General features: G+C 33.7%; 1 protein-coding gene across 19 annotated transcripts in view; it reads right to left on the bottom strand.

Moving 5' to 3' along the window:
* CLASP2 (cytoplasmic linker associated protein 2) overlaps window positions 1-14,215 on the bottom strand; it is a 177,246-nt gene that overhangs the window by 51,533 nt on the left and 111,498 nt on the right. For 9 of the 19 annotated variants that reach the window (XM_027088240.1, XM_027088237.1, XM_027088236.1 and 6 more), the window contains 5 exons: window positions 13,063-13,080; window positions 10,500-10,601; window positions 4,646-4,816; window positions 3,975-4,082; window positions 248-310 (listed from right to left, as the gene is read on the bottom strand). In XM_027088240.1, the coding sequence (XP_026944041.1) occupies window positions 248-310; window positions 3,975-4,082; window positions 4,646-4,816; window positions 10,500-10,601; window positions 13,063-13,080 (462 nt within the window). The remainder of the gene's footprint in view (window positions 1-247; window positions 311-3,974; window positions 4,083-4,645; window positions 4,817-10,499; window positions 10,602-13,062; window positions 13,081-14,215) is intronic. The other 10 variants (XM_027088245.1, XM_027088244.1, XM_027088242.1 and 7 more) reach the window with 3 other exon arrangements.

A 14,215-nucleotide genomic window follows, 5' to 3' on the forward strand; every position in this document is an offset into this window, starting at 1 on the left:
TAACTTAGGTTATACAAAAGAAAAATGCCCATCTCCAGTGAGAAAAATGTTCAAATAAGATTGCCAAAGGGAAAAAAGTTACTTGGGGGAAAATTTTTTTAAAAACCCACAAATGACTTATTCTCCAACAAATTAAATGTAAATAAAACAAATCAATTTTAAAACATGATTACTCAATGGAAACTGACAAGGACAAAAAACTTAAGATGAATGCACAGATGATAGTGAAAATGTACTCATCCTTCACCTGAGGCCCCATACACATCGGGGGCGTAGAGGGCACCAGTAGATCTGGAATGGTGTCTGGAGGCTGGAATAACAGGACCATACAAACCTCATCTATTACTACAGAAACAAGGAATAGTGGCAGCACTACAGTCAGGCAAGGAGAGTTAGTTCACAATGGTATTACTATTAATAGTTAAGGATCAGAATATTGCCTTAGACTAGGGCAACTGAACACTTGCATTGCAATATCTTCCTTGACACACAACAGATCTTACACCTAAGGGGACAGACATAAGCTCACAGGAGACAAAAAAGTAAGTATTCAAATGGAAGGAAATGTCAAAAGTACAAGCATGAGACAAAAAAATGAACACTGTAGTTTCAAAAAAAAAACCACTATGGTAAATAGTAACCAATAATAATCCCATCTCCTCTAATCCTGAACCCAGTGAGGCAGTTGTTACTATTCAATTTTACAAATAGCTAAACTAAAGCACAGAGAAAAGTTAATTAATTTGATCAAGGCCACACCTCAGTATTTGTAGTCTTTCAAGGCCTTTGCTCTTAAATAGTACACATACCATCTTTACATTGTTTAAAAGATAACATACCTCATTTATGTTAACATAAATGTTTTCTATAATGGTTCACAGTATATAAGTTCTGCATTCAGTAGATTATTTAAATATCAAAGCATATTTTGAGCACCAAAAAAGGGGAGTATTAACAATTTAATCAAAAAACCTAGAAACTTGTGACTTCTTATATTTATGACATCTCTCTAAATCTAAATTTAGGATATTTAAAATTTTAGATCTTAAAATCTTGATTTTCATAACATCATAAAGTCAGTCTTTTTCTTACACACACAAACAAATAAGCCAGGAAAAAATCATTTTATTATTTAATGAAACATATTACTCATTTTAAAAGTTACTCTGCTTCAGATATATTAATGAGAACAGTTAAAATACTTTTATTACATGAATTACTCTTTCCTTTGCCACAGGACCTTAATGAGTAAGAAAATGATCAAAAAGATTGAGAGACAGGATTAAAGAGAGAATGTTGCATAAAATGTTTAACAGACCCTGAAAGGTGATTGGTATCATAAGTAAAACATACTAATATATAGTTTTAATTTTACCCAACAGAATAATTTCTAAAATGATAAGGAAGAGTTGAAGCAATATGGAAATGCTTTAATAGATGAAAAAATTTTGAAAACCTTTTGAAATCAATAGCTATCTGTGGCTGAAGATAACACTCATGTGCTTGTAATAATGTAAGCCTTTTTTTGAATCTGGGTTCCAGAAACAGATGGAAACTAAGAGTGTGAGTTCCAGAGTTCATCTTTGTTTAGCCCTGATTTATTTCTGGTGTTTTAGGACCCTGATGCTGGCCTTGCGTTACAACTGAATAAATGGCAAGCTATGGGATTCATCTGCTGAATGGCCATATTCAAGTCAGAGGTGACAAAAGGATTCACCAAATAAAGAAAGAGAAAAATGTAGGCAAATATGGCAGAAAATGGGAATGAAAAGGACAATCTGATTTCTGGGAATGCTATCTTCATCTCTGTGTAATAAACAGGACTAATCTGCTACCTTTACTATGCAATATCCATATATAAATAAAGGGCTACAAAATTCAATTCTTCTAAAACTATATGATTAAAAGGTTTAACCACCTTTAAACCAAATAGGATGTTTCATCACAATTGGGAAAACTGCCTCCTTTAATAATAAAATTTAAATGATTTAAATTGCCAAATGGCAGCTTTGAGATAAATCTAGATCAATGACTAAACAACGTATCTCTTTAAAAATTAGGCATGACCACCTAGAGGAGTGGGATAGGGAGGGTGGGAGGGAGCAAAAGGGAGGGGATGGGGGATATATGTATAAGTTCTTACTTTGTTATAAAGCAGAAACTAACACAAGATTGTAAAGCAATTATACTCCAGTAAAGATGTTTTAAAAAAAAGGCACATTAACATGTTTATTTTTTAAGTAATTAGAAGTTGGTTATAAATTTCCTCTAATCTCTGACTATTGTACACTTTTAAATGGTACAGAAACCTATTTTTGTTTCTTCCCGATATCTCACATTTTCTACTAATTGTACATTATATAAATATAAGTATTATACTGTTAAAAAAACCTAAGATCCTTGCCACTGATGTGTCACACAACTAACTGTAGGTAAGCAAGCACTGTTCCAGGGCGAAGACTGGGAAGAGCAGTTGCAGCAGTGACGATGACCGTGATAACCACGTGCTCACTGTGTGTAAACACTGCTCTGAGGGACAGTTTTCATGTATTCTCTCCTTTACAGTGTCTTCAAAGCAATGCTAAGAACTACATGCTATTATTATTCTAGCTTTACAGATAAGGAAAAACCCAGGTATAAAACAGCTACAGAGCTGGGGTATCAACCAGGCCATCTGACCCTAGAACATATGCTCTTAAACTATCACACACCCACTCTATTTCCTTTGACTCTTCAAGGTGGCATGCTTACTTTATACAAATGTAAGATTTATTTCATTTTTAAACACATATGCATGAGGATGTACCATATATATATGTATATGTATGTGTGTGTGCATGTATACACACACATACACGGATACTCTACAGACTAAGCCTACTGTATATTGTACATGAACTAAATCTACCTCTGGCAGAGTACAGAAGGAAACTCTTTGGCACCTGGGACTGGAACACAAACAAGGGTTGAGGATACCCCTGCCTGAGTTCCTAGCTCAAAGGGTCAGTACAGGATAGTCTAGTAGTGATATGGTTGAGCCAAATGGCCCAAAGAACTAGAAATTAATCTCTAGAAATTCTATACTAACGTGTCTATTGAAGGAAATAATAATTCCAATAAATAATGAGTGGAACTATGTTCTACATAAGTATCACAAAGTCTGAAGTGCAACTCTCTTAAGTATTACAGTAACCTACATTTTATGGAATTAAAAGAAAAAACCTGAAATGGCTATAAGTAAGTGCATATAAACAAAGTATTAGTTAAAATGCTGAGGACCACACAGAAATTCTAAAGATTTTCAACGTAAAAAATTCTGCCTCTCCAATTACTCTAAAATATTTAGTTTTTTAAAAATCATTTAATATTTTTATAATTGAGGTAAATATAGTATTATAATCAAGGGTATAATAAAATCTCTATAATCAGGGACAGACAGGTTTCACAGCAATGACATGATAGAAGCTAATGCATGGGAAATGTTGTTAAATTGTAAAATACTGTAAAAATATTAATCCCTCCTATTTTAATAAGTTCATTCTTTCTAGTATCTGAAATATCTAAGGTGAAATGTTAATATTTCTGCTAAAAAGGACAAAAGTCTTTATTTTTATCAAACTAAATAGTCCATATTTCACTTAAGAGTAAATATTTAAATATTGTCTTTAAATTTTATAGGGAGATTTGTTAAGAAAAATCTTGAATTCAATATTCTGTAGTTTAAATCTGTATGATATTTACTTGATTATGAAGGCAATTTGTTTATCCAATCTAACTTGCTCATTTAAGACAGATAAATGTCAAAGGAATTGCCCAAACATATAATTTCCTTCTGACTGTCCTTTAAAAGAAAAGAGATAGAGGAAAAGATACAGTTGAAGAAATCATCAACTAAATCCAGGGTGTGTTGAGGTTATCAGATGGTAGGAACACAACAGTGAAGCAATATGCCTCACACCTGCCCAAACACTTACCAAGGGGCTGAAAAGAGCGAACAGGACTCGTATCCCTGCTGCTCTCCCGACTGGCTTCCCGGCTGCACCCTTGGCTCACACTTGGTCGAGGAATACGACTGCTTCGGGCTGGTATGAAGCAACAGCAGCACAGAAGGGGAGTAAACAGGAGATAGAGTTTGTATTTTTGATATTTTGGTTTTATTCTTTTCTTTCTTTGTTTCTTTTTTTTTTTTTTTGGCCACTCCATGCAGCATGCGGGATCTTAGTTCCCCGACCAGGGATCGAAACCATGCCCCCTGCAGTGGAAGTGCAGAGTCTCAACCATTGGATCAGCAGATAAGTCCCTATTCTTTTCTTTCTTAAAAACTAATAAATAAGTTTTTTCTAAGGTTGAGAAGAAACTTTTCTTGATGAAGCATTACCAGGAATACAATTAAAATTCTTGAATACAGTCTTCTAGTTTGTATGTGATTAGAAGAGTAAAATGATATTTTTCTAAAATAAAAAGATTTAAAATATAAATGAATTATACTTTCAAGATAAGATATCTAATTCCATTTTTAACCTATATTTCAGTTGTCCTTGAATTTTAAGTTGTTTTTCTCTAACTTAAAGTGCCTAAATTGAAGTCTTCAATGCCTGAAATACTAAAGAAATACAAGGTCCCAAGTTCTGCACAAAAATCTTACCCACTGAGAGCCTAGATGGACTAGCCTCTCTGCTACAGCCCTGGCTTCGTGGTATCTTGCTTCTCTTCTGTGCTGAGGCTGAATTGACCAGGACTCTTTGAACACCAGAGCTCACAGTGGAGAGGGCTGTTGTGGTCAGAACTCTTCCCGGAGACCCAGACCGGCTGCCAGCTAAACACCAAACACACATACAAATGTTAAGATATGAACTCCAAGAGAACTTGTTGAAAGGATAAAAATTCAAGAAGTACACCTGAGAAAACTGTGATGGAATGGCAGTTCTAAGTTCAAAGGAGTTAGACTGAGGAAGGTTTATATATACTCAAAACCTGGAATAAAAAGGTATACTATATATACTAGGATTGAATGGTAAATCATGTAAATATATTTTCAGTTTGGGGAGTATAAGATGCTATGTTTAATAAGGACAACACTATTATGATTTTCAGAACATAAATAGTAGAAAAGATTTCCAAAGAAATAAACTTATCTAACAATACATTTCATGCAGCTAAAGCTATATGTTAAAATGCTATATATTAAAGCTATATATTTAAAAGGAAAAAATTAATAATTCTATTATTGCTATCATTTTTGTTAAGAATATGGTAATGAAAATGTGCTTCCTGTTAAAAGTTTGCCTGCTGAGATGCCTCTAAATGGGCATAACAAGGTTATCTTGCAACTATGTATATTTTAAAATTTTTACAAGATTTAATTTTAAATGTTTACAAAGTTAGGCCAGCTGAAAAAGAAACTTGCATTTTGCTATTTGCCTTCAAATAGCGAAGGGGTCTTGGGTGGCCAGTCTGCCAAGTTGATGTATACTGAGGGTAAAACACAACTAAAGGGCAAATAAATGTCAAAGAAGGCAAACCCTTTCTAAACTAGTGATTTTCAGTCTTGGAAGACAAAGGATACGTGGTCAGGGACAGAGAAAGGGAGCTGGACAAAATCTCAGAGATTGGGGTAAGAGTTAAAAAAAAAGTTAAGAAACATGCTTTTAAACTAGAATTGCACGCGTTAGTGTTTAAGGGGATAAGCTCCTTGTCAATCAAAATATGTTTTGTCTGCATTGAAAAGGAAAATGAACTAGATAACTCCAAAGTATAATTTAACTCTAGATTCTGGATGGTAGCATTATAAAAGTTAAACTTGCACTTAAATAAAACGTCATGAAAGCAACGTTTCCTCTTTGCTGGGAACTTCTCCACAGTCACTGCTCACCCGGTATAATCTTACCCAATGACACTTCACTTGCACAGAGCAAAGATTAAAGAGTCAAAGCCAATGGGGACAAGCAGGGAACATCAACCAGGGAGCAGTGCTGAATGTAAGGCAGGGAGTGGTGACATTTTAGTTCAAGCCAGCTCTGTCTTGAGGTAATACTGGCTACATTTTGGGACTTTTTTGTTTTTTAAATGAAAGCTTTGACATGTCCTGATTTTTATTATGTTGTGTAGACTAAATAATACACGAATAGAGGCAGGCTGAATGTGGTTCATGGGCTGCTGATCTGTGACCCTGGCTACCGTTTTCTTGGCATGGTCTTCCTGAATACAATTTAAACTCATGCTTAATTCCTAAACTTTATTAGCACACAAAATGAAACTCATCTTCCGCTGGTTATAGCAATACTGTAAAACAAATCAATGTTTACGATGACGTTAGCAATTTACTATCTGTGTAGAAGGAATTCTAAATTGTTGCAGGGAAATTATACAAGTGTACTTTAAAATGATGAGTCATTTGAATTGTTTCATGATATTTCAGATGAAGAATCTTTAAATCAAGTTTCTTTCAGTTATAACCTTAGAGATACTCACAAGGCACCTATTTTCTCCATGCAGCATCTAAACTAAACATACACACCAAAACACCCAAACACCCAACATGCTACAAACTCACAATGCAAGATAAGCTGATGGAATATTTTATGGGAACACTTGCAACAATATAAAAAGTATAAATTATGAACTGAACACATACAACACGTTATTCTGTTAAAACTAATGTAAGTTTAGGGGGTGACAGTGTTGGTAGGAGTCTGGAGAATTCCTTGAAATGTGGATCTATTCAGCAGAGAGGAAACATATAGTATAGAAGCAGAGTAATCACGCTACCTATTCTAGATTTATTGACTTTATCAAAACTATGCAAGCTCACTCTCTATATATTTAAATTCATTCATGCCCTCTCCTGGGAAATAAAATTGGCAGTGTTAATCATTACCCGCTCTTCTCCAATGGTCGCCCCGGCCCCAACCAACAGCGTGTTAATTACAGTGCCTACAACCCATTTTGGAATTATTTATACTTAGAAGAAAATATCAAGGCTCTTTCCCCAGCAAAAGAACTACCAAGGCTAATTATTTCTTCTAGAAAAACCACACAGTTGATGAAAAAGAGTATGATGTACCTAGGGAATAGCATGCTACTAGAAAATACTCTAATTTATGAAGTTTGGAATTAGATATCTAATTTCTCTTGTGCTGCCTAAAGTTTTCAAATTACCATTTTATACTTTTTATGAGATGTTTTCAAGGCATTACTAAAGCTCCTTCGTTTTTGAATGTTTACATCTGTGGCATCAACATGGATAATTTTAAAAACCCAGGGTTTTGGTAATAAATAAGGACAGGTCAAAGAAAAATCATAATTGGTGATTTTTACCCCAATAATGGCTACAGAATGATATAATATTAAATGTTAAGAATTTCTGCTGAATAGAACCCATTCTTGATAATGAAAATAGGTGATCAAACAATAGATGCACACATAAAGTCTATATATTCTTACCACCAATGTTATTAGCAGATTGTGATCCTGAACAAGTGTAAAGGCAGAATTAGGGTAAGGGTTATAATCCATGAAGAGGGAAGAAGCAGATTTAAAATGAATGGCAGATGGAAATAAGAAGGCTTTAATCAGTTCTTAGAAAATAAAAAATTCTAAGGAAAAAAAGCAAACTTTAAAAAAAAATCCCAAAACCATTGATGTCTGTAACAAAAGCAGAACATTTAGTAGTTTTTAGCTGATAAACTGAAATCAGACACTCATGTACAAAGCAGATGAAATGAAGGTGCAAAAGTAAATGTAAATTCTTCAGCTTTTCTTCTACTGATAGTCTAAAATCTAAATAATTAAATGTTTAAATTTTTATAATTTAAACATTTAATTTAAAACTACAGGTAAGGAAGAACAACATCTTCTAGCTGAAGAAAAATTAAATGAAAAAGCTACAGGTTTTATCTTTCTTAAGACACACAGGGGAAAAAAACCAAACAGTAGAGGGGTGGGGTGGAGAGACAAAATTTCTGACAGGCTGTACAATCATTTGTACGTAATCAGTCACTACCAACAACAAAAGACACAATCTTTACGTAAACATTTAAGTCTGGAAGTCTCTCCACTGGGTCTGTTTTTATTTATTTTTGGTTAGCCATCAGAACATACCTGCTTTGACCCAAGAGATTTTTTTTTTCCTAAATGGTGATATAAAAATATGGAAAAGACCATGCAAACCCTAATGAATTACTTAAAAGCAAAGTGAAGATGGAGAGCACAGCAATATTTCTGTGCAAATATGTGTAAAGAAACTTGCATCAAATTATACAAGGCCACAATATCTTTTTTCAAAAGAATTTGAAATGAAAAAAACAGTCATTCAAATAAATAAGCAGGCAGATAAACAAAAACCTCACCATGATTTAAAATCTAAGTGATTTTATGGTGGGAACGTCTTCTGATCTTAAAATCCTACTAGGTCTAAAAATCTATCATTATGTTCTCACACTCTAGGAGAGGATTTCAAGTATTGTGGATTGGGTTTCAAAGTGAAAAACCAAATGTAAAAAAATTATTCTATATTCTCTTGAAGTGATCAGTAGTTATAATACACTTAAAAGGGAGTTCCTTAAGTAATATATTAAAAAAACATACACAAAGCACTTTGAATCTCTGCCATGAGTTCAGTCTTAGTATTACTTTAGAACTCAGTAAAATATCTCGTATAAAATTGTTTTATCATTAAGATGCTGTATACAGACAGTTTCTGATTGCTACCTTTATTTTTCTTTCTGCTTTAAATTTCCTAACTTCGCCGTTATTTTTGCTTCCTGAAGTCCATAAGAAATAACAACAAAGAAGTGCACAATAGGAGTATAAAATTCAGTTGACATTAGGTTAAGAAAAACAAGGACATCAATTTCACCAGCTAAAATATATAGCACATACTTTGTGCTCAGGCAAAATACTAATTTAATTCTCACAACAATCCTGTGAGATTATCCTCTTCATTTTACTGGTTACAGTAGAAGTATATAGAAATACAGCAACTTTAAATAACCTGGAAAAGCCATGGATCAAATCCATGATCTAAATCAATACTTCTCAGACTTGATTGTAACACAAATCACTTGATGATCTTGTTAAAGATTGAATTCAGTAGATCTGTGGTGGCATGAGATTGTACATTTCCCAGGTGATGCTGATGCTGGTCTGGGCACCCCATTTGGAATAGCAAGGCTCTAAACTACTATGCTATACTGCTAAAGATTAAGTTACTTTAACAGTTACCCTAAAAATACACAAGATCTGGGAAGAATGTGGTATGATCTATTCCTAATTTGGTTGGGAGAAGAGCTCTCACCCAGAGGGCATTTGCCATGTTTTCCTATTTGTAAATAACCCTCAATTTGCAAACCAATTTTACTAAGGATTTCTGCTTATTTTTAGGACTCCTGTTGAGTGCTCCCATCATTACTCTGTCTAGATTTTTTGACTTTGGAAAGAGGAGAATCTGCTAGGCCGGACTCGTCTAATCACTGCCCTGACCCCCTCTAAGCCCAGCTCCTTTCCCTGATTCGACGATTCAAGAATCAAGTTAAAAAAACAGACAAATTGGGCATCTATATCCTGGAAGAGTCACCTAAACAACAGTGGAAGATAGCTACATCTATTTCTTTCCAAAATGGCCAAGTATATAGAAGAACCCCAGAATTACCTCCCTAGAAAAAATTCCTGTTCTAAGAGGTATGTGCTAAGGAAAATCTCTTGATAAAGAAGGAATGTGAACTCTTTGAAATTAATTATGCCTTAAGTGTATATATTACTATTCTGGAATATATAGGAATGGATCATTCATTTTACCTAGAATTCAAAATTGTGCTTTTTAATAATTGTGCTTATGAGAAACTCAGCTTCCAATGAAACAGCAAAAACATAAATCTTAAATTTAAAAAGGAATATAACAAAACTGGTCATTTCAATTTGTTTCCTCTTTATGAATCAGTACATAGCTGCCAAAAATGCTAACTTCATTCTAACAGATTTTAGGGAGAGTACAAAGATACCACATATCTGCCCTTGAACAACATTAGCTAGATGCAACCAGATCTGATGCTAACGTATGGCAATTATTTTGCCTCTAAAAAGCACAATTTTCCACATTTACAAGTTTCTGAGTAGACTGTGAAAACCTTAATGTTAAAAGATTTGTGCTATTTAAAATATCTCCATGCAAAAGTCTGTATAGCAGATGAAGTTTTTCTTACTAAGTGCAGATATCAATGATGCAGCCCTAATAACACACCAAAGACAAGACAACACCCACTCCAAAAATTCCAAAACATGCACAACAACTGACCCAAAACATTGAAAAAAAAAAAAATACCTTCATTTTTGTCAGGTGATGATGAACCTAAAGTACAGAACAAGAACTCAGTATGTGGCTTGTCTTTTTTGAAATTAGTTTTGTCTTTTTCCACTGGTGAATCTCTTCACACAGTAACATACAAGGAATACGCTTATCCTAACATATTAGAAATATGGGAGAACTAATAGGCAATACGTACGCTGTGACTGAGACACCATTTTTGTTCGACTTCTTCCTCTGGAATCTGTCTTGGCATTTCCCATACCAGCAACTGGTGCTGAAAGCTTTGCTCTCACCCGGCCTAAGGAATAAAATTATTTACATAATTAAAGAGTTTTTTCTATAATATTTAGTAATTAGGAAAAAAATCTCACTATAATTTTCTAATTGGGTGTGCTTTTCAAGTATTGTTAAATTCTGTAATAATGTAACCTTCACTTACAGATTATAAGATTATAGTTCTCTTAAAATTTTAAAAATACATACTGCTTTTTACGTGTTGCACCATAAGCTAACTTTCCTTTACGTGCAAGAATAAAGTCAAACTAAAAATCTCCATTCTCAGTTTGATATTATTAGTCCAGTAAAGTAGAGTTATAATTAAGATAATTACTACAGGCATGCACTTATTCTTAATTGGTAGTTCCAATTTTAAAATTTCCGTTTCCATGAAATTTAATTTATTCTCAAATCCACCCTGTAGTTTAATATACAAGCTAATCGTGGAAACAACAACCCAAACAATCTTTCGGACTGAAAATGTACTTCTAAAGAGATCTGCAAGAAGATACAATACTAGGTAAAATATCTCATCTTTTTATATCCTGTGCTAAACATGAGATTACTACAGGTGTACGTGGACACGTTTACTCCTCTCTTCCTCCAACTAACCAATTTCATTTATAAAATTATTTGAGGAAATACCATCCTCAAAGAGATGGCACTTTTCTACACACATTTCCTTCTCTACCTCCAAGTTGCGTTCCTTTCTTCTCTTACTACTGCCTCATCTCCCTCCACAAAACCAAGACGCAAGATGTTTCTAGAGCTCTTGAACCAAAGGAGATAATGCTTACCAAAGTGCTTAAGTAAACTGTCATTAGAAAAAACAAAAATATATTACTAGCAGGTACTTTGGTATTCTCAAGCAACAGTCTCAATCACTATCAAATCAGAACCAATACCAAACATGATCATAAAGAAGGACTCAAAATACTTTTTAGTTAAAAGTCACAACTTTTAGGGCAATCACAATATAGAGGCTGGGGACTTCCCTGGTGGTGCAGTGGTTAAGAATCTGCCTGCCAATGCAGGGGACATGGATTCAAGCCCTGGTCCGGGAAGATCCCACATGCTGCAGAGAAACTAAGCCTGTGTGCCACAACTACTGAGCCCACGTGCCACAACTACTGAAGCCTGCGTGTCTAGAGCCCGTGATCCACAACAAGAGAAGCCACCTCAATGAGAAGCCTGCACACCGCAACGAAGAGGAGCCCCCGCTCGCCACAACTAGTTCTGCCCACACGCAGCAACAAAGACCCAAGCAGCCAAAAATAAATAAACAAAATAAATTTTAAAAAACCCCAACAATATAGGGGCTAGCCTGATATGGCAATATTAATTAGGAAAACATACAGTAAAGAGTAAGGAAAAATTAAGAAATGAGTGAGGGAAGATAAGAGAATAATTAGGAACTAGGAATAAAATGAAGCAAAAGGAGAAGTACAGTTGGTAGATTCTAGCATTCTATCAACTTCTTTGAGGCCCCTAAAAAGCCCATAATTCAGGACTTTCACCCTTTTACAGAGTCTGTTTAGAATAGGACACAATGTTCTCCTGACTAAGAAGTAAAATAGAAAAAAATTATTATTTTTGAAATGCAGAATGTATCCAGTACAACAAAGAAATTAGGATAAATTAAGTATTTTGATACTACCATTCTAAATTACAATGCCACAGTGCCAGAAACTAGTACTCTAATTTAAAACTTAAAATATGAAAATATTTCAAATATATCAGAGTAAGTATGAGGCCTCCAAAATGTTAAATCTACTTAACTGTGTATCACAAGAAAATGTCATCCATGTAAAATTTAGAAAAAAAAAATGTGTTTCATATCAGAGGCTTAATAAGACAGCCTTCAGGCAGGATAAATATAAAAACTGAATTTTTTTCCTTTCTACAAATTCAAAAGCAATAAATAATTTTTTAAAAGGTAAACTGGCTCAGTAAAATAAAGTATTATACCTAGCAAGGTTTTTGTAATCCCAAATTCAAATCATATGCAATTCTCCAGTCACTGATTCAAAATCAAAGATACATTTAAAAGCTGACAAAATAAATGCATTTAAATGCTGAGGATATTTAAAGACGATAAAGCAATGGCACGTGCACTCTCAAAGTATAAATGAATTGGCATAAATTAAAAACCAAAAACACAAAATAAAAGCATCAATGTCACTACAAGAAAAAAATGAAACTATGTAACTTTATACTAGGTATTATTAAACATGTTAAGCATTTATGTTTTTCTAGCATGAGGTGATGCAAGATAGAAAGCAAAACTCCAAGATGAAGGATTAAAAAAAAATCCACATGTATAACTAACACAACCAAACATGAAATGTAAAAGCTACCACAGCTCGCAAATTATATAGATTTGCAAAGAAATTAGCCTATTTTAGTTTTTAATATTTAATTCCTACCAATGAAAATATTAATGTAGAGGTATTTGTGTTACTAACAAAATGTATAATTCTTACCATCTTCAGATGCTGTTCCTAAATAAGAGAAATAAAACAATAACATTTCAACAAAGTCTGCCAATGCTGATGTTAAAACCTTCCTCGTGCCTCCCACCCAAAGAAAACAAAAGGGCAAAAGAAAAAATTTCTAGTTTGATAGCCTTAAATTAGCTTTTAAAAGATTCATTTTGAGATAAAAGAAAATTTGAGGTAACCTAATGACTCATAGCACAAAAAAGGTTAAAACTAGACAATTAAAAATAGCAAAATTCTGTAACAAACACGTTTATCTGCTATACTTCATACTTAAAATTTTAAATGGTGAAGAAAATTAGAGAAATTAATTACTCAAGAAAGATGCAACTTTCATTGCTCTCTCCAAAATGAAGATTTTTATAGATCTTTCCAATGTAAGAATTCTTTCTGTGCATTTTCAAAAGGTAGTCCATAAAAGAACTAGAAAACTAATTGACAAACATGGGAATCAAATCCATGACCTAGGTCTCATTAACCCAGTATTTTCACCAAAGCATTACAAAGACCTATCAATCCATTAGCTATTTATTCAAAAATTCTTGTACTCCCTAAGATGTCAATGAAAACTAGCAAAAATGATCAAGTAAATGGAATTCCCTGGCACTCCAGTGGTTAGGACTCCACGCTTTCAGGGCTGAGGGCCCGGGTTCAATCCCTGGTCAGGGAACTAAGATCCCACAAGCTGCACGGCATGGCCAAAAAAAAAAAAACTCACTACTACTATAGGGCAATAACAGATGTTTCTCCGTGTGTGTGTATATAGATTTTTTTTTTAAAAAACAGGATTAAACATCAGTGAGAGTAACACATCACATAACACAGGTGATTCCTCAAATAGGCTGATGTTTCTGACCCAAAAAAGAAAACATTTTGATCTGGAATGTGAGAATAATTTGTTTTTAAAGGATCTAGAATCTCAGTGTTAGAAGTGATATTGAATGGTTTGAAATATAGAAGCTATCTCTTGGTTAGGTTTTCTTTCATTTAATAATTTCTTAAATTTATGAAATACATTAAACACACACAGAAGCACAGAGACTAATTATAAGTAACACTCATGTACCCAACCCAAGATTAAATAAATCTTCCATTTCATCAGAATAGAAGACATACCAATTTCAGAGTTTATGTAATA

The sequence above is a fragment of the Aethalodelphis obliquidens genome, unplaced genomic scaffold (genome assembly GCF_003676395.1).
Source record: "Aethalodelphis obliquidens isolate GAN/ISIS:26980383/991018 unplaced genomic scaffold, ASM367639v1 scaffold62, whole genome shotgun sequence".
NCBI classification, from domain to species: domain Eukaryota; kingdom Metazoa; phylum Chordata; class Mammalia; order Artiodactyla; family Delphinidae; genus Aethalodelphis; species Aethalodelphis obliquidens.